Source organism: Ceratotherium simum, chromosome 12 (genome assembly GCF_057802395.1).
Source record: "Ceratotherium simum simum isolate JZ-2026a chromosome 12, ASM5780239v1, whole genome shotgun sequence".
In the NCBI taxonomy this organism is placed as follows: Eukaryota; Metazoa; Chordata; class Mammalia; order Perissodactyla; family Rhinocerotidae; genus Ceratotherium; species Ceratotherium simum.
The window spans coordinates 58,124,671-58,150,793 of NC_141911.1; the positions used below are offsets into that span (position 1 = coordinate 58,124,671).

General features: G+C 34.1%; 1 protein-coding gene across 5 annotated transcripts in view; it reads right to left on the reverse strand.

Moving 5' to 3' along the window:
• The window catches only part of AFG2A (AAA ATPase AFG2A), a 347,051-nt gene that overhangs the window by 215,784 nt on the left and 105,144 nt on the right, over positions 1 to 26,123 (reverse strand). For 4 of the 5 annotated variants that reach the window (XM_004426516.3, XM_087437655.1, XM_087437656.1 and 1 more), the window contains one exon: positions 8,987 to 9,113. The exons of the other annotated variant lie outside the window; for it this stretch is intronic. In XM_004426516.3, the coding sequence (XP_004426573.1) occupies positions 8,987 to 9,113 (127 nt within the window). The remainder of the gene's footprint in view (positions 1 to 8,986; positions 9,114 to 26,123) is intronic. 5 annotated transcript variants of the gene reach the window in all.

Consider the following 26,123-nt stretch of genomic DNA (forward strand, 5'->3'; position numbering starts at 1 on the left):
TTAGAAACCAAGATCCCTGCATCTGGGTCTGTTTCATTTCTTTCAATGCTAGTTTCTCACTGCCAATTTCAGGCCTTTCTAGCACCTTCTGCATTAACATTCCAGTCCCTATCATCTTTGTCATCTGTTATATGTGCCAATCTCATTTTTCTCTAGACTCATTTCCCTAATTATGCTGCTTACATTATGCAAAAGCCCCTCTTCAACGCTATGTACACTCCAAAAACTTATGTAGAAACACTAAAGTTTGGTAAGGGTTGTGCCCAAATCACTATAAACAAAATGTTCAAAGAAAAAAATTACACAACTCTTCATACGATACCTCTAATATCACAAATTCATGCAACTGTGGCTATAAAGTGAAGGTAAGTGATGAGAAAATTAACTACATATTTCAGCATTGTTTTAAAGCTAAAAGAAAAGAAAATATCATGCTTTAAACACCTAAAAGGTTTACAGCCGATTAATGTTGAACTCTTCACTTTAACAGATATAAAGCCTTAGAGTTAAGAAGTTTATCTAAATTTCATTGAATGTAATTTAAGCCTTAGCTTGTCTATTTCCATCAGAGAAAATAGAAAGCATTTCTTTACCCAAATACGTATTCTTAAGGTAAATTAGGAGAACTTTACTTTCAACTGTTGTTCCCCCATAAATAATCTTAATCATCCTACCTTCTCTTCAAAAGTTCTCTTTGGGGGCCAGCCTGGTGGCGTAGTAGTTAAGTTTGTGTGCTCTCCTTTGGCGGTCCGGAGTTCACAGGATATGATCCTGGGCGTGGACCTACACACCACTTATCAAGCCATGCTGTGGCAGGCATCTCACATATAGGGTGGAGGAGGATGGGCACAGATGTGAGCTCAGGGCCAGTCTTCCTCAGGAAAAAGAGGAGGATTGGCAACGGAAGTTAGCTCAGGGCTAAAGTTCCTCAAAAAAAAAACGTTCTCTTTGGTAACTCTTCAAAACATCTCCTATCTCTTGTGCCCATTAAATGTTCTGTGAAGCTCACCTGAATTGGGTGTCCTGAACTATATACGTTAAACTATTTTTCATAAAGTCAGAAAGCTACACCAATTCTTCTTGTCATTTAAGATACATAGTGCTTCTGCTATCAGTGCATATAAGAGACACATAGGGAATGGACGAAACAAGATCCCACACCTGACAAATTAGAAAGATCTATCAAATCTAATAAAATGAATTTAATAAGAATTAATTCCTCTATTCCTAAGGCCTGAAGCCCTTGTAGCTGCTACCATGGAAGCTATTGGGAAACCACTTGGACTTAAGGAAAAGAAATCTCCAGGAAGCACATGAAAAGTAAAAGCAGCTTAGAGGAGCTGAACTTGGAGGAAGACCTCTAGATCTGATCACACCATGGCTCAACTTCTAAAACTCAAATTAATACCACAACCCCAAGGCGGGGAAGCTATTACTTAGCAGAAGACTTTGTGGAAAGACCTGGACTTTTTAGGTTTTTTTTTTTTTGTTCTTGATGACTTTAAATTCAACAGCAGTCCACGGTGTGATTCAGTTGGCAAATAAACTAACACAACCCTGGAATGCATTAGTAGAAGCATGGTATTCAGATTAAAGGCATTAAGTGAGTCACTAAGTTCTGTACTGAGCAGACCACAAGCTATTATAGTATATTCATTTGCGGATGCCACAATTTCAGAGAGAAAGGGACACATGGATAACAATTCAAAAAAAAAAAGGATAAGAATGCTCAAGATGGAATAAGAGTATCATATGAAATAATCCAAGACATCAAGCCTGGAGAAGAAAAAACTAGTTGGTAAGATAGAACGTAAAGATAAGACATAAAACAACTTTCAAAAATAAAGAAGAACCATAAAGCAGAGGGATTAAAAATTTTCTTTATAGTATTTTGGAATAAAATCAGACCAGCGTGTAGAAGCTTTAGGGAGACAAACAGTTGCTGGTTGAGTGGAATCCAGAAATTTCTAACAGTCAAAGACAAAAATGGAGTGGTCTATTTCATGAGTTAATATGCTGCCCATCAGTCTAGGAGAGTAAGCAAAGGATGGAGAAATGATGGATAGGAATTTTATAATGTGGGTCAATGCATCAGAAGGATAAATAGATTATCAAGCCTTACAAGTTCTCTCAAATCTTGAAAAAATTAATTTCTTTTAGAACTTGAGTATCAAGGGCAAATACATATTTTATGTTATTACTTTTTTCTCTAATAGAAGATTAAACATACTCCTATTTGCATGTTGACATCATCAAATATATCTAAACACAGAATCATAACTTCTCAAAATTTAAATATCTAAGCCTGAAAATCCCAATGATGACAAATACTAAAAAGGGCATTCAAATCACAAGCCAAAACCCACACAACTTTAACATTCAGGTGCCATAAATAAATATTGACATTATTCATATAATAAAAAAACTGCATTTCTAGATTTATGGATTTTGGTGAGTCATTAGGTTGGAAAGAATAGTCCACCAAAATGTATTTTAAGATTAAATATTAAAATAACTTTCAAGAAGAAATGGAACATACCTGAAAGAACAAAAAGTTAATACAGCCTTCCTACTATTATTGGGTTATTTTAAGCTCAGCATTATATTATTGACTCATATATAATTTATCTTCAGAAAATTTATGCAATAAAGATATTTAAACAATCTTTAGAAAAATTTTGCGGCCCATGTATGAACAACACACATTTGAGAATTTACTAAACTTCTAAAAGCTTACAAGGATAAATCAATGGTCAGGAAACTTTTTCTGTAAAGGTCCAAACGGTAAATAATTTAGGCTGCACAGGCCATAACTCTCTATTGTAACTATTCTACTATAGTAGTGCAAATGCAGTCATAGAAAATGCATTAACAAATTAATGTGACTGTATTTCAATAAAACTTTATTTATGGGCATCAAAACTTGAATTTCATATAATTTTCCACATCAAAAAAATTATCCTTCTTTTGATTTTTTTCAACCATTTAAATATGTAAAAACCATTCTTAGACCATGAAATGTACAAAAACAAGTAGTAGGCCAGACTTGGCCCACAAGCCATAGTTTGCTGACCCCTGGGACAGGCAGTCTTTATCTTATCAACATCTAAATGAGATATGACCCATATGTGCATACAACCTCTGACCAATTTCTCTTCTCTCATCTCTCCCAATTGCCCATCTCCAAAGCTGAAACCCTTATAACCGCTGCCATAGCAGAAATAGTGAAAACACTTGGAGCTTTAAAAAACAAACACACACACACAAACATCCAGCAACAATAAAACTACTTCAGAGAGTCCTGTAAAATGATGGTAATGCTGAAACTGGAAGGTGACATTGGAGGAAGCCTCCCAGGTCTGACCACACTGCAGCTCACCTTCTAACCCCCAAAGACTCTCTAATTCATTGTGATAAACAATATTAAAGATTAATAAGCATCCTTTCCTTAAGTACTTACAGGAAAGTAAAGAATTATGATTCATTTAAACTTTTAATGTCTGTTAGGTCAAGCAACTTGCGTTTTAGTTCTGACCTAGCTGAGAACAGCAATATTAGAAGAACAGGACTTGTGACTTACAACTAGGAAGGGTAGAGAAAAAAATAATCCACAAACATATTTGTAATCTTTCTTCTGAAGGTATTTTTGGAACACAATTCATTTGACAGTTGGAAGCTACATACATTTCGTTTCTCATTTGCTGACATTTCTAAAGAAGCTAATTAAATTTTTTTCCATGTTACAAAGATATTCACAAAAGTAACTTTTAATTTGCAATATTTAACCCATGAAGCACATTTCCTCTTCCAGAAAAACCAGAAGGAAAATTAATGCCAGTTTATTCGTTCCATGAGTTAAACATACTAAATTAGAAAATAATTCTGAACTAAATTATTCAAGACTTCTATACAACTTTCAAAATTTTCCTCAATTGAACAATCTTTTCCATAGATGGCTTAGAGCAGAATTTTTTAAATTCTACAAATGTGCTATTACGAGAAAACTAGGTTATAGACTAAGGATAATACTTATAATAATTATTATTGAGAGCCTATGAGCCTATTACATGCTAGGCATTTAGTATTAAAAGTAACCAAAGGAACTGAATTCAAAAACATTCATAAAATTAAACTATTCTGAGGCTTAACACCTGAGAAAGAAGATATGACCATTTCTTCCTTAACATTCAACACAAATGCATGAAATGTCATAGATTGGACACTATACTCTTCTAAAGGGGCCACACAAGCAACAGCCTAACAAAAAACAATATATAGTCCTACAGTTTGGGCATTTAACTATTATTTGAGCATCAATAATAACTTAGTTGTTTGCTGTTCTCAAGTCTCCTGATGCTAAGGAAATCCAGACCATTATCAATCTAAAGACAATGTGTCTACTTGTCATCACCCAATCTCATTAATCTTCATGTGTCCTTCACATCCTCTCATTCTTATGCAAAATGGACACGTGAGGATGCAAATTCTCTTCACTCATCTATAAACCCGAGGAGGGGGAGAGGGGATAAAACGTCTATGGAGACTTCGAGATACCACCAGAGACCACAGCAATCACTTTACTCAGCCTAGTATGCTACATCACAGCTAATGCTTTTAACATGTAAATATGACATAGAAGAAAGTAGAATAATGTGATTCTTGAGCAATGTGTCTTACTTCCTTTACTGAATCACCAGAATCCCCAAGAAACTCCAGCTTTAGTTTCCCCAGACTCCATGAAACTGAAATATTGCCCAAAAAAGACACTAAATATGCACAACTTATGAGTCACATAATGATATCAATTTCACTCCTCTAATAGTCCAAGAATTCTCCCCATTCTAATTATACTAACTTAAGGTCATCAGGACATACAAGTTGTGGGTTAACAGGCAACAGGATTGTACAGTATGCTAGCTAATTTACAAGGTCAAAAATCTTAATTAAATGTAGCCAAAGTCAGACTAAATGTATATTTTTTTTGACACTAGAACAGTCTTTTTTTTCTTTCCAGTTTTAGGCTAAAAACAAAATCTCTACCTTTTAGCATTAGTATATGAAATTTACTTTAATTCTTCTGTTGCCCATTCTCTTCCTACTACAGTTTCCTCCGGACAACACAGGTAGTAAAAACTATGTCTATTCAGCTGATAACAGGAAGTTGTTTTTTTTCCAATTGTCTCTTAAGACTGTTTTATTTCCACCAGCACATTCAGGGCACATTTTGAGCACCATGTTCTAATCACTCATGTGGTGAAACTTTTTTTATAGTACTATTAAACAATATACAAATAATGCTCTATAATAGTTCATCAGAAGAAAAACATCTGGAAAAGAAATAGACTTTTCATATAGTATATATCATCTACGTAGTAACAAAAGTACAGTTAAGAAAAAAATTCATATTCCACACAAATATGGAATTCTACCTGAAACAGAAATTAAAATTCTTTTACAAAAATCACCGATGACTTAAAATAGATTTTTGGACAACTACAGAATATATGCAGAATATTTAGACCATGGTACAATGTAGTAAGTTTGAAATTGTACTTGATAACATAGCATATCATTTGATATCTTGAAACTATTCTTACATCACTTAAAAATAGTTTTAAAAAACATTTACCAATTTTACATTTTGTTGGCAGTAATAATTTTATTATTTCACCTATTGCAAATTAAACATTATAAATTCTGAAAAATTTCAGTAAATTAAAAACCTTTAGATCCCCCTGACCTAGTGAAAATAAGTCATTATATCTAATCAATAAACACTTTCAATATTTTAATCTAAAAGTGCTTACCCAAAATTGGTTAAAAAAAATTAGATTTCTAATTTTTAAGAACTAATCAAGGTATGTATGTAAGTATGTGTATGTATATATATGATTTACACATATTTGTATACATACATACAAACACACGAGCATACATATAAATACACATATATACATGCATATATGTTTGTATATGTTTGCACTTTTCTCTGAAGCATTTTGAAGCAAAGGTTGGTTAAGAGGTGTTAACTGTGTAATAATATTGGTACTTGAAACACTTATTTTGAACAATTAGATATTTTTAGAACAGAGGCATTAAAGGTAATATTTTATAAAGGATCAAAAATATGACTAGAATTTTGGCAAGATATTTCCCAAACTTGAATTTCTCAAACTCTGTGATGTTAAAGACTGTCACTTATGAGTTGCTGTTAATAAAACATAGCATCTGCCTTCTAAGGCAAGTATTATTAGCAAGCAAGAAACACATGAAAACACTGCAAAAAATCTGAAATGTAAAAAAGAAGAACCACTTCCATCTCGTCAATCTTCTGCCTTTGGAAACAAGTTCTGCCCAAAATCTGGTTAAGTATTTTCTCCAAGAGATCCAAGACATCCACTGACTAAAGTATCCTAAAGAGAATGGAAGTCATCTACCATTACCTTGGGGATTTTGACTTACTCTAAGATGAGCTTGAAAAAAAGGCCCAAAACCTTAGAATGGCCCAAGAATAACTTCTAATCTCTAGGTTTATCTTAAAAATTTCTCAAGGTCTTTTGTACCAGGTGTAGGTAAAAACTAGGATAAATTACACCTTACTGTGAGATATAACAGTTGGGGTTAAATTTAGGCCTTACAGAAGGAAAAGTAAGCAAAACAGATTATAAATCAACAGCATCACTATATTATATAACAGACTTACAAAGTGTTACATATATAAAGAACATAAAAATGTAGCCTTTAAAAAAAGAGTTTAAATTCATTTATCCTTTTCTATTTTAAGAGAGATCAAATCTGGACAAGGCAAGGCAGAGAGAGGCTGCATCTGAGAAAAGATGGCAGAATCCACAGAACAAGGACATTTCAAAGGAGGTGGTTTATAGCCAATCATATGACAGGCAAAGATCAGCTGGTCTCTGAGAGAGCGAGAAGTTGTTCTCAGTGCCCAGAAGAGAATTCAGGTAGGGGCAGGGGGAAGAAGCTGAACACTGTGGTAGGAAGAATTCTAGTACAGCCAACAAGATTCCAATCCCTTCATAGACACACACCTTCTCCCTGTTATTCAAGCAAATGCTAATCTAGATGCTACTGTGAGGGGCTTTTGCAAATATAATTAAGGTCCTGAATCAGCTGACTTGAAGGTGTAGAGATTTTCCTTGGTGGGCCTAACCAGTCTTAAAAGAGATCAAGCTTTTCCTGGCAATAGAAATTTAAAGCATGACAGGGATAAAATGTGATGGAGATTCTCCATTGCTGTCTTTGAAGATGGAGAGGGCCACGTGGCAAGGAATGTGAGTGGTCTCTAGGAGCTGAGAGTGGCTCCCAGTTGACAGCCAGTAAGGAAATTCAGACCTTAGGCCTATGATTACAAGTGAATTCTGCCACAACCATGTGAGCTTAGAAGAGGAATATCAGCTCCTGACAAGAATGCAGTCCAGCCAATACCCTGTTTTTAGCCTTTAGTGAGTCCCTGAGCAGACAACTCTGCCATGCCATGCTCAGATTTTGACCTACCTACAGAAGCACTAACAAACAGGTATTGTGTGAAGCTGCTAAATTTGAGGTAATTTGTTACACAGCAAGAGAAAACTGAGACAAGCACTAACCAGGCTAAGTCATAGAGCTTGATTTAGGAAAACCCAGAGAAATTCATTGTAAGCCCAAAGTCCTACTTCAAGCAATGTATCTAACACTGAGGACATACAAAATTAAGAAACCAAAGATGGCCACCACTATTAGATTAGGCATTGTAGAGAAGAAAACCTAAGACATTTTTGAGCTCATTAGCCATAGGGTAACCAGGAACAAAAGTCATAAAAATACAATGTATTCTTACCAGGAGAAAGATGATTTTTCTGAATTTAGTGCCTTCATTTGTGAAACTAAAGGTGGGATTAGGTGATTTTTAAGGGCTCTTTTAGCACTTTTGATAATCCTTGTTAAGGTACAGTCCTATCTTTTTTCATAGATATCAGAGATGCCTGGGCACCAACTCAGATCCTATAAATGCTCAGGAGTTACCTAGCTCATTATAAAACACTCCATCAGAAATGGAACAATTTATTAAGGTCCAAAGCTTTCTTTCCTGTATTTTACCAAAGGATCTTTATCACAGAGCAAAATATCTAATTGAACTAAAGCAAGGTTTTCTTCTCACATAAAACTTCCTTTTATATCTTCAAAAGGATCATTTTTTTTTTAAATCCCATTTTTAAAACTGAAAGTCTGTGCATATGTGCACCAGAAGGGAGGAGTTCATAAGGTTATATACATGAGGCAATAATGTTAACAAAAAAGAGAAACTGATTCATGCTCTAGGAATAAATTTTTACTCTCAATTTAAATCTTTGCAAAAAAAAATTAAACAGTAAATGTAAATTAGGTACTTAAAATTTAGTGGACTCCTTTATCAAACTAACCTAGGGGGGAAAAGTGGTAGCAATAGCTTGAAAGGGTTAATTTTGCACCTATACAGCTTAATTTAATACTATAGCTTAAGTAACTTCTTAGAGAAATAAAATCCACTGTCATTTTTATTCTAATTACTCTGAAAACAACTGCTAGGCCAGGACTTCTCAAAAATTGTTGATGATAACTTGAGTCTAACTAGTACTAAATAGCCAGAAATTTATCTTACTCTGAATGAAAATGTTAAAAACTTCTCAGAAATAAATCAGATGAAACAAAAAAACAAAAATCTCAAAACTTCAACTCTCTAGGGAAACATGTTGAAGACTGATGCAACAACGGGAGAGGGGAAATTCAAAGGACTACAAAATAGTTTCATTAATACCAAACCATAAGCAATAAAAACATAAACAAAAGCTTTTCTCTGTTCTCTTCATTTCCTTTAGTTTAAGATCATTCAGTATCCTCTAAATGAAAAACTGATTAGAAAGTAATTTGAAAAAAAAAAAAAAAAACTCGACATAATCAAATGATCCAGTTCTTGATTTTACAATGCCCACACTGCTTTCTTTCTTACCTTGTCTATCCTATCTGGGCGGTTAGTAGCTGCCAAAATTGTCACATCCTTTAACTGTTCAATGCCATCCATTTCTGTTAAGAGCTGAGCCAAAACACGATCAGCTACATTCCCAGCACCTGAAGAACTGATTTTTAAAAATACATTTTAAAAATCTGTTTACCTATCCGCAAATACTCTTATTATTTTTAAGAGTGTATAGTCTATAACAAAAAAAATTATGTCTGTTTCAAAATATAAAATGCATGCTTTTGAATTCATTACTTGTTGAATTATCATATCCAAAAACTAACTATATTCAAATCATTTGTTTTCCTCCATCATCAACCATGTTCATTTTCTCTCCACTAATGAAATGCTAAGTGAGTGTTAAACATAAAAGATCTGGGAAGCAAGATACAAGATTATTTAAAACAGTTCATCAGATACATAATTACTTAATTTAATCAATATTTGCATTCTACATGGTAATATACTGCCAGGAATTGGGAATAAAAAAACTGAATAAGATACAAACCCAGTCCTCATATGAAGCTTAGAGCCTGTGTGAAACAAAAACTCTTTACATACCCATAACAAAAGGGATATTTCTGATGTATTTTTTTTCTAATTTTTTGTTTATTGCAGTAACATTGGTTTATAACATTGTATAAGTTTCAGGTGTACATCATTATACTTCTATTTCTGCATAGATTACATCATGTTCACCACCCAAATACTAACTACAACCCATCACACCACACACATGTGCCGAATTATCCCTTTCGCCCTCCTCCCTCCCCCCTTCCCCTCTGGTAACCACCAATCCAATCTCTGTCTCTATGTGTTTGTTTATTGTTGTTATTATCTACTACTTAATGAAGGAAATCATACGGTATTTGACCTTCTCCCTCTGACTTATTTCACTTTGCATAATTTTTTAATACTAAGACTATTTTTAAAACATGTCAGCAGGTAGGCAGTCACGATAATCCCCGTATCTGGAGAAATAGGCAAAGAAAGTATGTTATTTTGTTCCTTTTGTTCATGTACCAGGTTAATTACAAAGCTACTACTGGACATACTACACTTTAATTTAATCCTATTTCCTTTTACCACAAAAATATAACTGAATATCAATTTTTAAGAAGTAAATTCAATAGGTCTTACCAATAAACAAAACCTAAACTATAAAATCAAGGCCCCACAATAACAATTCTCATTAGCATTATCTGGAACTTACTAAGATCTGTTCAGAATTGAGAAATATATAATAAACATCTGGGTGGACAAATACAGAGTGAAATAGCATTGTAAGTGTATTAAACATCTAAATTCAATCAGATGCACTTGGGGGGTTGGAGAAGAGGGAAAAAGAATAGAAGGGACACACTCCAGACTTTTGACTTAGCACCCGTGACACAAGTGCACCTTAGTATAATCATCATGTAATATATTTAATAATAAGGTAATTAGGATCTCTAAATAACAGAATTTAGACCTCAACATGCATTACAAGTTCAAAAACTTGACTCAGTGTACACACAGGAGAGTAGCCTCTACCTCACACTAATCAAACACACATGAGGTTGTTACATAAATCACACTGTCAACTTGCTAAATCAAATGGTCCTTCCCAATGTCTAAAAAGTTTAGGACCAAGAAGCACCTGGGAAACCACTGAGATCTGTTTTAGTTAGCACTAATTCCTGCAAGTAACTAATCAGCAGGTGCACGGATTTGCTCATCTGACTACTTAAGAATAAACTAAACATTTTGAATAAATGGATTACATATCCTTCAAAAGATCCTCCATAATATAACTTTTCCACATGAGAGTTTAACTGTTAGATAGGAACATTGTTAGCAAAAGCTCTAAGGGCTCCTTCATAATGATCACAAGCATATAAATATTTAAGGCTGCCAACAGACTACATCTTTAATTGTATCTACCCGGCTAATTAGTTGTGATCCTACACAACAAGGCACAAACGAAGGTCACGTGAACAGGTCTTGGGAGAGCCAAGGTGGGCTGTCCAAGGGAGACAGTTTCTAACATAAGACCCGAAAAATAAGTGGGGACCAGATAGGCAAAGGGAAAGAAGAGGAAGAGAGAGAATACAGAACACTGAAAATGGAAAACAGTTCAGAATAGCTCAGCATAGCAGTAAGGTGGAAATTTAAGATTAGCATAGAAAGATAAACCAAGGCTGGATAACAAAGGCTTTGTTATCCAAATTATTGAGTTTGGATTTTATCTTAAAATTAATAGGAAGTTTCAAGTAGAGACATGACAAAATCAGATTTATGTTTTTGAGGACCGCTACAGCTACAGTATGGAAAATAGATTAAAAAAAGGGCAATATTTGTCTGTCTTCCAGTCTAGCATGTAAGGATCTTGGAAGTCTTAACTCCCCTCCTAACAAGAAGCTGAACAAAGTGAAAAATTAACAACTCTTCTTAGATCCTTCAGAAATGTGAGATTACAGATGTCTTAACTGGTTCAGGCTGCTATAAAAAAATACCACAAACTGGGTAGTTAATAAACAAAAGAAATTTATTTCTCATTGTTTAGAGGCTGGGAAGTCCAAGATCCAGGCACCAACATGGTCAGGTAAGAGCCCTTTTTCTGGTTCATAACCAACACCTTCTCACTGTGTTCTCACATGGTGGAAGGGAGTGAGAAAGTTCTCCGGGGTCTCTTTCATCAAGACAAAAATCTCACTCACGAGAGCTCCACTCTTCTGACCTAAGCACCTCCCAAAGGCCCCACCTCTTAGGATTTCAACATACAAATTTTGAGAGGAAACATTCAGACCATAGCAACAAGGCAAACCATTGCTCCCAAAATTGGAGAGACAAGCTGCGTACAGAGAAACCAATGAGCAGAAGCCTCCACAGGAATCAGTATTGCGGTAGGAAAACCTGAAATGTAACTGATGAATTGCTAGAGGCTCAATGTGGACAAGTCTGCGAGTTAAATACTCCACGAAGACCCAATCATAGGGAAACCTTCACATTTGTTGTGACTTTTACCTCTAGAAGCCATATAAGGTTCTTACAGTAAAAATCTAAGGAAAATCTCCTCATGCTTCCAGCAGGAGATGGGGGAAAGTAGCCATTTGGAATATGCCAGAACATTCTATACTTCTTAACAAGTCCTGCCTTCAAGAGAAACTATTTTACCAGAGCCAAAACTATTAGGATTTTATCAGAGCCCAGTTGAGCTGGAGGAAGGAAAATACCCAACTCTAGCCCTTTCTAGACATCCTGTCCCACTCTAAGGGAAGGGGGGTTACTGAAAAGCAATTGTGAAGTTCACAGTCCAGCAACAAAGACTCACTAAAAGACTGCAACTTAATCATAAGACTATAGAACACTTCCCCTCCTCCCACACTTTACTACTACATTACTAAAGGCCTATATACCACAGTTCCTTTCACCTAGTACATCATGCCCATCTATCAAGAAAAACTATAAGACATACTAAAAGGCAAACAAAAAACACAGTTTGAAGAAACTGAGCAAGCATCAGAACCTGAGAACCAGCAGTAATGCTGGAATTATCAAACCAGGAATTTTTTTTTAACTATGATTAATATGCTAAGGGATCTAATGGGCAAAGTAGAAAACTTATAAGAAAGGGACAATGTAAGCAGAGAAAGGGAAATTCTAGGACTCAAAAAGAAATGTTAGAGATCAAAACACTATCAGAAATAAAGAATGCCTTTGATGGGCTCATTAGTACACTAGGCTGAGTCTACATGGCTGTGGAAAGAATTTCTGAGCTTAAGCATATGTCAATAGAAACTTCCAAAATGGAAAAGCAAAGAGAAAGAGGACTAAAAAAAACCCAGAAAAGAACATTCAAGAACTGTGGACAACTATAAAAGGTGTAATATATGTGTAACTAAAATACCAAAAGGAGAAGGAAGAGAGAAAGGAATAGAAGAAATATTTGAAGCAATAATGACTGAGAATGTCCCCAAATTAATATCTGACACCAAACCGCAGATCCAGGAAGCCCAGAGAATATAAAGTAGGATAAATGCTAAAAAACTACACCTAGGCATATTATATTCAAACCACAGAAAATCAAAGATAAAGAAAAAATCTTCAAAGAAGCCAGAGGATAAAAACACTTCACCTTAGGGGACCAAAGGTAGAATTACATCAGGTGACTCCTTAGAAACCATGCAAGCAAGGAGAGTAGAGTGAAATATTTGAAGTGTTGAGAGAGAAAAACCACCAGCCTAGATTTGTTTAGCCAGTGAAATTATCTTTCAAATGTGAAGAAGAAATAAAGACTTTCTCAAACAAAAATTGAGGGAATTTGTTGCTAGTAGACCTGCCTTGCAAGAAATGTTAAAGGAAGTTCTTCGGAGAAAAGGAAAATGATATAGCTTAAAACTCAAATCTACATAAAGAAGGAAGAACCTAAGAGAAGCAATAAGTGAAGATAAAACAAAAACTTTAATTTTCTTATGCTTAATTGATTTAACAGATAACAGTTTGTCCAAAATAACAGCAACAACAATGACAAAAACAATAGAAGAGACTGGAGGGAGGAATTCAAATATTTTGTATTATAAAGTACTTGTACTACCTGGGAAGCAGAGTAGTGTTCTTTTGAAAGCAGATGTAGATTAGTTGTAAACGTATATTGCAAATTCTAGGGCAACCACTGAAAAAAGTATTAAAAAAAAAGTGCAATTCATACACTAAGAAAGAAGAGATAAATGGAATCATATAATATGCTCAGTTAAGACCACAAAAGGCAGAAGAAGAATGAAAGACAAAAACAAGAACAAAGAACAGGGCCAATGAATAGAAAACAGTAACAAATATGATAGTATTAATCCAACTATATCAATAATCACATTAAACATCAATGGTCTAAATAAACCAATTAAAAGACAGATATTGTCAGAGTGGATCAAAAAACAAGATCCAACTATATGTTGTCTATAATAAATCCACTTTAAATATAAAGACACATACAAATTAAAAGTAAAGGGATGGAGAAAGATGTACAATTCTAACACTAATAAAAAAAAGAGCTGGAGTAGTTAAATTAATTTCACACAGAGCAGATTTCAGAGCAAGAGAAATTATCACGGATAAAGAGGGGCATTACATAATGATAAAGGCGTCAATACTCCAAGAAGACAGAACAATCATTAATGCGCATTACCTAATAGCAGAGCATCAAAACATGTGAGGGAAAAACTGATAGAACTGCAAGGAGAAATAGGTGAATACACTCTTAGAAATTTCAGTACTCCTCTATCAAAAATGGATGGATCCAGCAGGCAGAAAATCAATACGGACACAGTTGAACTCAACAGTATCATCAGTCAACTGGATATAATTGTTATCCATATACTTCATCCAACAACAGCAGAATACACATTCTTCTCACGTTCATGGGGAACATTCACCAAGACAGATTACATTCTGGGCCATAAAACATACCTTAACAAATTATAAAGAATCATATAATGTGTGCTATCAAACCACAATGAAATTGAACTAGGAATCAACAGCAGATAGTTGGCGAATTCCAAAATACTTGGAGATTTAAAAAAACAATTCTAAATAATACATGGGTCAAAGAAAAAATCTCAACAGAAATCAAAAAATATTTTAAACTAAATGAAAATGAAAATACAACTTATCAAAATTTGTGGAAGGTAGTAAAAGCAGTGCTTAAAGGGAAATTTATAGCACTCAATGCATATATTAGAAAAGAAGAAAGATCTAACATCAAAAATTTAAGCTTCCACCTTAGGAAACAAATAAAGAAGAGCAAACTAAATCCAAAGTAAACAGAAGACAAGAAATACTAAAAATTAGAGCAGAAACCAATAAAATGGATAACATGAAATTAAAAGAAAAAAATCAACAAAACCAAAAGATCTTTGAAAAGATCAATAAAAGTGATAAGCGTTTAGCCAGGCTAACTAAGAAACAAAAGAGAAAAGACACAAATTACTAATACCAGAAATAAAAGAGGGAACATCACTACAGATCCCACGGATCTTAGAAGTTTAATAAAATATACACTATGAATAATAATACTATGAAAACCTCTATGCCCCCAAAATTTAAAATCTAGATGAAATGGGCCAATTCCTTGAAAAGTCACAATCTGCCAAAACTCACAAAAGAACTAGACAATCTAAATAGGCCTATAACAATTAAAGAAACTGAATCAATAATTAATAATCTTCCAAAACAGAAAGCATCAAACCCAGATGGGTTTATTGGTAAATTCTACCAATCATTTAAGGAAGAAATTATACCAATTCTCTACAATTTCTTTCAGAAGATAGAAACAGAGGGATTACTTCTTAATGCCAAAACCAGACAAAGACATCAGAGGAAACTACAGACCAATATCTTGTATGAACATACAAAATAGCAAATTGAATTCAACAATGTATAATAATGTATGTATAATTTGACAATGTATAAAAAGATTTATATACTATGACCACAGGGGATTTATCCCAGGTAGGCAAGGCTAGTTCAACATTAAAAAATCAATGAATCTAATCTATCACATCAATAGGCTAAAAAAAGAAAAATCACATGATCATATCAATAGATATAGAAAAGGTGTCTGACAAAATCCAACACCCAATCATGATAAAAACTCAGCAAACTAGGAATAAAGGGAACTTCCTCAACTCAACAAAGAACATCTACAAAAAACCTACAACTAAGATCATACTTAATGTTGAGAAACAAGAAACTTTCCCACTAAGATCAGGAACAAGGCAAAGATGTCCTCTCTCACCACTACTTTATAACAATATATATACCAGAAGTCCTAGCTAATGCAACAGAACAAGAAAAGGAAATAAAAGATATACAAATTGGAAAGGAATAAATAAAACTGTCTTTGTTTGCAGATGTAATGATTATCTATGTACAAAATGTGAAACAACTGACAAAACTCTTGTCAAAAAATTGTGCCAGATGTCTGGAAATCCACCCGCAAAAAACTGAATCCAGACATAGACCTTATACTCCTCACAAAAATTAACTCAAAATGGATCACAGACCTAAATAAAAAACATGAAAGTATAAAACTCCTAGAAAATAATGGAGAAGAAAATCTAAATGATCTTAGCTATGCTGATGACTTTTTTAGATACAACACCAAGGCATGATGATCCATGAAAGAAATAATTGATAAGCTGGACTTCATCAAAATTAAAAACTTCTGCTCTGCATAAAGATACCATCAAGAGAATGAGAAGACAAGCCACAAGCTGGAAAAAAATATTTGCAAAAGACATGGCCGATAAAGCACTGTTATCCAAAATATTAAAAAACTCTTCAGACTCAACAATAAGAAATGAAAAACCCAAATTAAAAATTGGACAAAAGAATTGAACAGACACCTCACCAAAGATATATACAGGTGGCACATAAACATATGAAAAGATGCTCAACATCATATGTCATTAGGGAACTGAAAACTAAAAAAAAACAAGGAGATACCTCCACATACCTATTAAAATAGCCAAACTCCAAAATACTGACAACACCAAATGCTGATAAGGATGCAGAGCAACAAAAACTCTCACTCATTGCTAATGAGAATGCAAAAATAGTACAGCTACTTTGGAAGACAGTTTGGAAGTTTCTTACAAAACTAAACATACTCTTACCATATTATCCAGCAATCATTTGCCTTGCTATTTACCCAAACAAGCTGAAAACTTATTTCCATACCAAAACCTGTACACAAATGTTTATAGCTGCTTTATTAATAATTACCAAAACTTGGAAGCAATCAAGATGTGCTTCAGTATGTAAATGGATAAATAAAACTGTGGTCCATACAGACAATGGAATACTATTTGGTGCTAAAAAGAAATGAGCTATCAAGCCATGAAAAGACATGCCAGAACCCTAAACTCATATTACTAAGTGAAAGAAGCCAATCTGAAAAGGTTACGTATTGTATGGTTCCAACTATATAACATTCCAGAAAACATAACACTATGGAGACAATAAAAAGATCAGTGGTTGTCAGGGGTTGAGGGTAGGGGAAGGACTAACAGGCAGAGTACAGAAAATTTTTAGGGCAGTGAGACTACTCTGTATGATACTATAATGGTGGATACATGTCATTATACATTTCTCAAAACCCACAGAATATACTACACCAAGAGTGAACCCTATTGTAAACTATGAATTTTGAGTGATGCTGTGTCATTGTAGGTTCACCAGTTTTAACAAATGTACCTCTTCAGTGCAGGATGAGGACAGTAGGCAGACTGTGCATGTGTGGGGGCAAGGGGTGTATGGGAACTCTCTGGACTTCCTACTCAATTTTGCTGTGAACCCAAAACTGCTCTCAAAAATAAAAGTCTATTTAGAAAAATATAAAAAAAAATTTTTAGGGGCAATATTGTAAGTCATTCAGTTAGAAAAATGTTGCAATAATTCTAGATAGAAAGAGAGTTATATGAACAGAGATAAAAAGAAGTGGATATCTATAAGAAATAATAAAGAGGTACAATCAATAGGGCTAGTAAACTAATGTCTTCATGGAGTCAGTGGGGGAAAAGGACTTTAACTGTAAACATATTGAGTTTGCAGTGCCTGTGGGACAAGTTGAGATTTAGGTATTAAAGAAAGAGGTAAGAGGTAGAAATATAAATCTTGGGAGTCTTTGCCATAAAGATGATACCTGGAGAGATGGAAGTAGAAGAGATCACGCAGGAAGTATAGAGCAAGTGAAGAAAGGTAAATGAGTAATGAACAGAATGCTAATACCAATATTTTAGGAGTAAGTGGTGTATATTAGTCAGCTCAGGCTGCCATAACAAAATACCACAGATTGAGTTGCTTAAACACAGAAATTTATTTTCTTATTGTCCTGGAGGCCTGAAGTTTGAAATCAGGGTGCCAGTATGGTTGGATTCTGGTGAAAGCTCTCTTCCTGGCTTGCAGATGGCTGCCTTCTTGCAGTGTCCTTAAATGGCAGAAAGAGAAAGAGGAGCAAGGTCTCTGGCATCTCTTCTTACAGGGGCACTAATCCCAAAATGAAGGCCACACCCTCATGACTTCATCTAAATCTAATATCTCCCAAAGGCCCCATCTCTGACTACCATAACATTGGGGTTAGGGCTTCAAAACATGAATTTTGGGGGGACACAATTCAGTCCACAGCAGGGTGCCAGCGAGAAAGGAAGGAAAACAAGAAACAATAAATAGATAGTGTCTCAGGAAAGAGGAAGTTAACTGTGTCAAACGCTGCTGAGTCAAGTAAAGGAACGAAAACCGTTGAATGGGTTTATCCACAGGAAGGTTATACTTCTTAGCATTGGAGAGAGGTACACATACACTAAAAAATGTTAACCTAACTACACTACTAGATAATGGTAAAATTCTTCTAATTTTTGTGCCCTACCTGGAGGAGTCCGTGTAACATAACTAAATTGTTCCAAGTGCATGGCCTATTTTCATCAAAAGAAAAAATCCTGGGCCCATGCCACTTCTCACTTTATATGTGCTATTGCTTGCTTTGTCTTCCCCTAATAGCATCTATACTCAAATAATGTCAAAACCTATCCTTAGCTATGTCCTGTACACTCTCCCTTCTTTCTCCAATGAATTAGTAAAACTGCTAGATATCTTACTGATAAGTGTGAATGCATTAGCTGAGCTTGCTAAGAAGTAAAAAACAGCTACTAGGTTTTTTTTAGATTATGCAAAAGTCATTATGATATGGAAGGAGGAGGATCGGGGAAAAAGGAGGGGGATAATTTCATTACAGAGTGCAACAATTCATTCAACTTCATTCATTCCTTCAACAAACGTTCATTGCCTAGCAGGCCAGGCTGTTTTTGGAAATGAGAATGAAAAGATTAAGAAGGCATTCCCTACTCCCTCAAGGACCTTAGAGTCTAGAAGGGAGAAAGACAACTTCACATTTACTTGCTTTTCCAAAATAAAAAACACAGAATAGTTCTTGAAAGATTGACTCAAAAACTTTGGATTACATTTGCTTTCAGTTTAAATCAAGAATTTGGACAGAACAAACAAAACTAAATAAAACTAGATTAAGATGATCACTTACTCCATCAGTAATAAAGAAGTGGCTCTAACCATAACCATGAGTGATCATACTATATAGAACATTTAGAATCTTTTCTAGATAAACAAGAGCAATCTCATAGCTATCAAAGTGAGGTTTAGCCAGGACTAGTACTGAATTTGAGTACCACTCAATACAGACTTTCATATGTGGTAATATTTGAAAGGAAAATTAAAACAATTATGTTAGAGGCTAAGAAAGTGAGTTATCTTAACAAATAATATAGATTTATTATTATTAAAATCCATTTTTGGTTTTAACTTTTCAAATTTAATAAAGCCAAAAAATTGAATACATTTAAAAGTATTCCAAATTTATATAAATTTTCATCATATAATTCAAATAGAATTTTGGTATCTTATAGTCTAGGATTAATGTTGTGAACATAAATTATTGTACAAATTAACAGAGATTTAACGTTGAAAGAATGCCATATATAAGCTTTATTATAAGCACTTTTTACATGAGAGCTTATAAAAAAAAACGCTAAAAACTACATAACCATTTTTCATTTTGAATCTAAGTTTTAAGTCATAGGTAAGAAAAAAAATTTTTAAGGGGCTTTTTAATGCCATTTTTTACATGCTGATGGTGTGACACACCATCACACTCTATTAACATAAACTAATCTAAAGTTAATTTAAGAATGGGTAAAATATTTCATAAACAGAAAGATTACCAGTACCATAACTGCTTCAGACACTGAACTCAACAGCAAGCATTAGGTATGGAGTCCATATAAAGAAATGGAAGAATTAAGAAAAGTTCAAGACATTCTGTTATCAACAAAATCATAATATATACATCCCTATTCATCCCATTCCTCAAAACTCTACATTCTATAAATAAAGGGATAACAAAGAAAAGGTTTTCCTGGATTATCATTCAGCCTTTATCTCTTCTTCCTTTTAGTTTCCTTTTAAGAAGAAGAGAGATGTTAGGGAGTTAGAATCTGTGAAATAATATTAAGTTAGCACATAACCTGGAAAGGAATAGGACTGAGATAGTAAAAACAAAAATTCGCATGAATTGTAGCAAAAAAAGAAATGGTGAATTTCAGCAGGGACCTGCAATCCATAAGAAAAAGTCAAAGAAAAATTCTAAAACTAAAAACTATAATAACTGAAATTAAGAATTAAAAAGATGAGTGTGATAGGAGATTAGACACAAGAGAACAGAGGATTCTTGAACTAGAAAACAGGTTACTAGAAAATATCCAAACTGATGCACAAAGAGAAAAAAGAAAGAAAACAATGTAAAAAACGAAAGCCTAAGAAACATATAATCACAATAAAGGGGAGAATAGAGAGAATGAAAGAGAAGCTATATATCAAGAAACATAACCTGAGAATTTCCCAAAGCTATCAAAAGGAATCAAAGGGATAAAAAATGGACTCAGGATTCTCAAATGCCACAGCCAATAAAATTACTGCTAACTAGAGATAATAGTCTGTGACCAACATTTACATTTAAGGTTTATTCCAAAAGGTTTCTTTGTAAGATGATTTCAGCAATCAGTGGCTAATATGAAAACAGATATAAACAGAATATTTCTGACCCCTAAACATCAATTCCCCTAGTAATAGAAACTGTAGATATTATGGCACCACTTACTTGCATATACACAAATAACTGCTCACTCATTAAAAATGTCAAATACACCCAAGTGTTCTAGGTTCTATTTTGCTTTTTCTTTCTTTACTGAACCCTGACTTTATCTAAGTCCAATGTGAACTTCTTTTAAAATGAATTACCATAATTAGGAAACCTATACACTTGGGAAGGAAGGTTTTCCTTGATGAGGAAGAAGTATCGAGTATAATTACCTGGGGAAAAAAAAGAATTTGGGAAAGGAGGAAACAGATACAAAAAGATTTCTCTTTTATTTTCACCCTTTTTATACCAAAGTTCAGGAAAAGTATGAATTATATTTTGATCAAATTAATACCTTGAAGATTATAACACTATGCGAATAATAACCACATTTCTGGCTCCTTGATAGACATTTCTTTAAAATAAAAAAATTTTTTAAAGGAGAGACAATTGTACATTTTAAAAAACTCCAAGCATGAGAACAAATACTTAAGTTATAATCCATGAAAAATAAAATCACATGGAGGGGCTGGCCCGGCGGCGCAAGCAGTTGAGTGCGTGCGCTCCCCTGCGGCAGCCTGGGGTTTGCCGGTTGGGATACCGGGTGTGCACCGACGCGCTGCTTGTAGAGCCATGCTGTGGAGGCGTCCCATACAAAAGTAGAGGAAGATGGGCACGGATGTTAGCTCAGGGCCAATCTTCCTCAGCCAAAAAAAAAAAAAAAAAAAAGGATTGGCATCAGAGATTAGCTCAGTGGTGATCTTCCTCACACACACAAAAAAAATCACATGGAACATTAGTTTTGTCAATATTCTGTTTCAAAAAGTAAAAATACATTATAAAGATGTAGCTTGTTAAGTTATGAAAACACAAATTATTAACCTCTTTTCTTAAAGGAAAAGAGGAAGAAGCAAAAAGGAGATAGGCTGGAAAGGGTAACTAGATTCTTTTTAGTCTAAAAAAATAGTGCAGGAACTTCTGTTTTAAACGATTAAAAAATCTGAACATAAACCTTTTATATAACTCCAAATAAAATCTGTTTGATATTACAGTAATAAATTTATGTACACATCTCTGTCCCTTGGAAAGAAGCTGGCTCTTCCATAAACAAATGCATTATTTTTAATAAATCATTTCCAATACCACCAAACTCTTAAAATGAAGAAATCTAATTCATGTTAGACTGGACTTTTTAAAAAAAGCAATTCTAGAGAAAAGCAGAATTATATCACATTCCACATATTGCATTTTCTTGTAAACGACATGCTGCATGCTTAAAATTCCAGCTGTGTTATTTGGCTGACAATAACATCTTGATAATTAAATATTTGAAGAGTCTATCAAAATGAGAGATTTCTTAGATTCTTTGTTCACCTTGTTGAGCTGACTTAAAAATAATCTCCTCAACAAAGTCTTCTCTGATTCCCATAAATAAAATTATGCTCTCCTGTTTCTGAGAAACCATTTCTTTACAGCATTATTAAACCTCAGTAAATATTCTGTCTACACAATGCAATTTATCTGCACCTTAGTTATAGCCTCAAGAAAATGGAGAATTCTGATCTTTCAAAAAATGCTGTGAGGGGAAAAAACCCTCATAAATAATTATAAAAAAATACCTACTATTCATTGAACACCTACTTCCCAGACACTGTATTAATAATAGGTGACATATATTTAACTTGCTGTGCCATGTATCACATGTATTAATTCATTAATCCCAATAACAGCACTGTGAGGTAGATAGTATTTTTACTCTCATTTTATAGATAAGGAAACTGAGGCACAGAGAGGTTGAATAACTTGCCCAAGATTCCATAGCTGGCAAACGGCAGAGGCAGGATTTGAATACACATCTCCCTGACTCCAGAATCTATACCCTTTCCATAATACCATAAAGCACAAATAACTTTAAAGCATTTTGTAAACCAAATACACCAATGTGCCAGAGTAAAGTTGAAATATTTCAAATCAGCACTCTGGGGAGGGGGCGGGGGGGAATTTTTATTATAGTTGAAAGGAAACAATTGTACTGAAGAAATATATGCCAATTAAGAAGAAATCACCACCAAAACTCGAAAAATGAAAGCAAAAACCATTTGACAAATGCCAAGAATCAATAATGCCTTGAATTCTCTAGCTTATCACTACATGATAAACTATGCCATCAGATTATGATCAATATTCAGCAAGAACCTAACAGTAAATGAGCTATTTTAGATTAATAAGATATCCTATAATACTAGACAGAGACATACATGGTAAGTTATCTTCGCCAGCTGTCCTAGAGCTGTGTAAGATGCATGTGCTCTGCATAACTGCAGCTTTGTATAAACTGTTAAGGTAACGACATAAAAGTATGTATTTTTCCATTTTGCCAGGATTTCCTAGTAAATATTCCAAGCTAACATAGGCAATACTCATTACATCTGTATAGTTTTGACTCAAACACAGTGTTAGAGAAACAACTGATTCTTAAACTCACAGTTCAATTTACACTATGACAAAAGCTATTTTTTGAAGGGAATTTTTTCCCAATCCTGGACCTCCCCTCTGTTGTCATGAACATAATCCAACAAAAGAAATAATAAGGAAAATTAATCATGTCAGTTCAAACATTTTCTGACAATAGGCTGTCTAAAACTTGCAGAGAAAATGCTTCTAAATATGTATTGCTTTCCTAGTGCCACAGACCTAGAAATGGTGACAGAAAACTAAAATTCTGTAGTAATTATAACAAATTATTATACAATATGAAGTTTTTAAAATCATTCCAGTAAAACCTTCACTGATTAGTATTCATTGGGAAGGTTGCTTTGAATTTGGGAAAGAGCTTTGATATTCGATGAGCTTGGGTTCAAATGCCAGATTTACCACTTATTTTTTGTGTGTAATCTTGTGGAAGAGTTACCTAACCTCTCTGAGCCTCACTTTTTTCAATCAAAACATGGGAAGGGTCATACCGTCCTCAAAATTAAATAAAATGTATAAAGGATCTAGCATACTACTTAGCACAAAGGACATGTCGATATTAGTTACAAGCATTAACATTATTATAATTATCACCATGCAAACTAGCTTACTGAAGATGTCCAAAACCTTTAAAGTTATTTTAAATCAAACTAACAAAGGGGTGTCTGGCACATAAATGTTTACTGAAATAAAGCATGAACGTGATGTACAGTAGATTTTCAGAAGCTAGGACAGCACAGGTCAGCAGATACATCCAGATTCATATTGCCAGTTCCCTACTTAGCCTTACTTACAACACGCTAGAAAGTAAACTTCCTTCAAGTTTCCATGAAAACCACTAACACAACAATAAGATAAGAACTGCTCCTCTGAAGCCCTTCATAACTATTAGGCATGCCCAAAACAGTGAGCCTAATAAATAAACTAAAAGACACTTTGTTTCTACACGATGTATTAGTAGGAGATTGCTATACTTTGGTAATAAGAGCTCTTTATATTTTAGTCTTAACTGTGTAATAGCTATTCAAATGCAGTAATAGCTTGGCTCTCAGGGTCCTCAAGGAATGATTTATTTTGAATAGCTAAAATTTCCAGACAGGGATATTTTTATACTTTTCATTCTCATATTTTAAAATGATATTTTTTTTAAAAATGGAAAACCTTCTAAAACAGAATATTTTTCAATAATATACAATAAGATTGTGTGCTCAAATGCAGAAATGCTTCACTCAAGAAATAGACTAAAGAGGAGAAAATCTCCACTTCTTTGGTTTCTTGGATCTATACCAAAAGAAGTTCTCTTCATCTGTTTTTTCTACCCTTTTTTGTGTATCTTCTAAATGAAGGTACTTTTTTTTCCTGGGGGGGAGGGTAGGTGGATACTGATTCAGGACCATCATTTATATGCTCTAAGTGTGGCTATCGACACAGAATTTGGAACCCAGTGACTTGGGCGCTTGCTTACTTGAGAAAAGACTCGATTTGATTTCCCTATAATAAAATAAGTGTGACTGAATGGCCTTCTGTGGAGAGGGTAACATGGTGACCTTTCTACAAAATTAATTAGTATACTAAGGATGGCAACAGTCTTTTTTAAAATGTTTGCTCACCAACCTAAAAAGTATGATCCTCATTATTGTTGCTACCCTTTGTCATCCTTTGATTATTGTTGCTATCAGTTACATTAAAAATAATATCTATCATTTCTATATACTTAGCACAACTGATAAAGTTTTGTTAAGTCCAGACCCACTTTTGGAGTTAGTGTGTCCAAGAACTATTGAATTTTTTTGAAGACAGCAACGCTTAGCACTTCATTAATCCTTTTTAGAGCTCTTTTACAGGTAAATGTACTCCAAAGCTTACAAATGATTCTTTATATAATGAAGATGACGATGCGTCTATGGACATAAATGCAAGTGACAAAATTCCAATAGACCGTCTCTGTGTTTAATTTAAAAAAAAAGTTGGTTCACAAATGACACTAAAACATGGCGAAGTCAGACTCTGCTAGCAACCAGCTGAGCGAACCTAATCTCTACTTTCTCTGAGCCTTCATTCCTTTACTCAAAAAATAAATGTCTGGGTGCTTCTTTGCTAGACACTGTGCATCCAAGATAAAAGGACAAAGACATTACCATTCCCTTGAGGATTAATAATTACTAGCATGCATCAATGAGGAAGTATCAATGTATTAGATAATACATATATAGGTCCTTCTAGTTTTAAAATTCTGTGATTGTGTGTTGGTATTATGTAGTACCTAAGTAAAGTTATTAATTCATTATGTTTAATGAAATATTCATATTCAGAACTTATTACTGACACCTCCAATCGGGCGCTTCTAAACAGAAAGAGGTGAAACTCATACTCGTCCAATTTGCTATTTGTTGTAGGAGGAGATGGTGGCTATATGTAATTAATGTTGAAGATTAGGTGAAGGGAATTCTGTGGATTTCCATTACCCATGCTGCCTTTGCCCTTTATTTCCACAGATCATTGAGAGCTAGGTGGAGAATAGCATAGTGAGAATGTTTTATGGGCTGAGAAATATTCTTGGCTGATTTTCAAAGCCGCAGTAGGAAACAAAAACCATAAAACTGACATCGTAGGAAATCAAAACCAACTCCAAGAAAAAGTTTAAAAACAAATGTGTAATCACTAACATAATGAAATGACTTCATAACACTTTATTATCTTTCATATTTTTTATGAAAAAAAATGTTCAGCTGTAGAAAATACTGAAGCTAGACTTTCTCAATACATTAATTCTCTTTTCCCTTCAGAAGCCAAGCCCCTTTTCTAAATTATTCCTATTCAAAACTCATCTAGTGCCATGGACCGAAGCAACTTGATGCTATCTTAAAACGAGTCGGTAACCACAGCTACAGACCAAATCTGGCCAGCCAACTGTTTATTTGATTACATATTCTCTATGGCTGCCTTTGTACTACAGAAGCAGAGATGAATAGC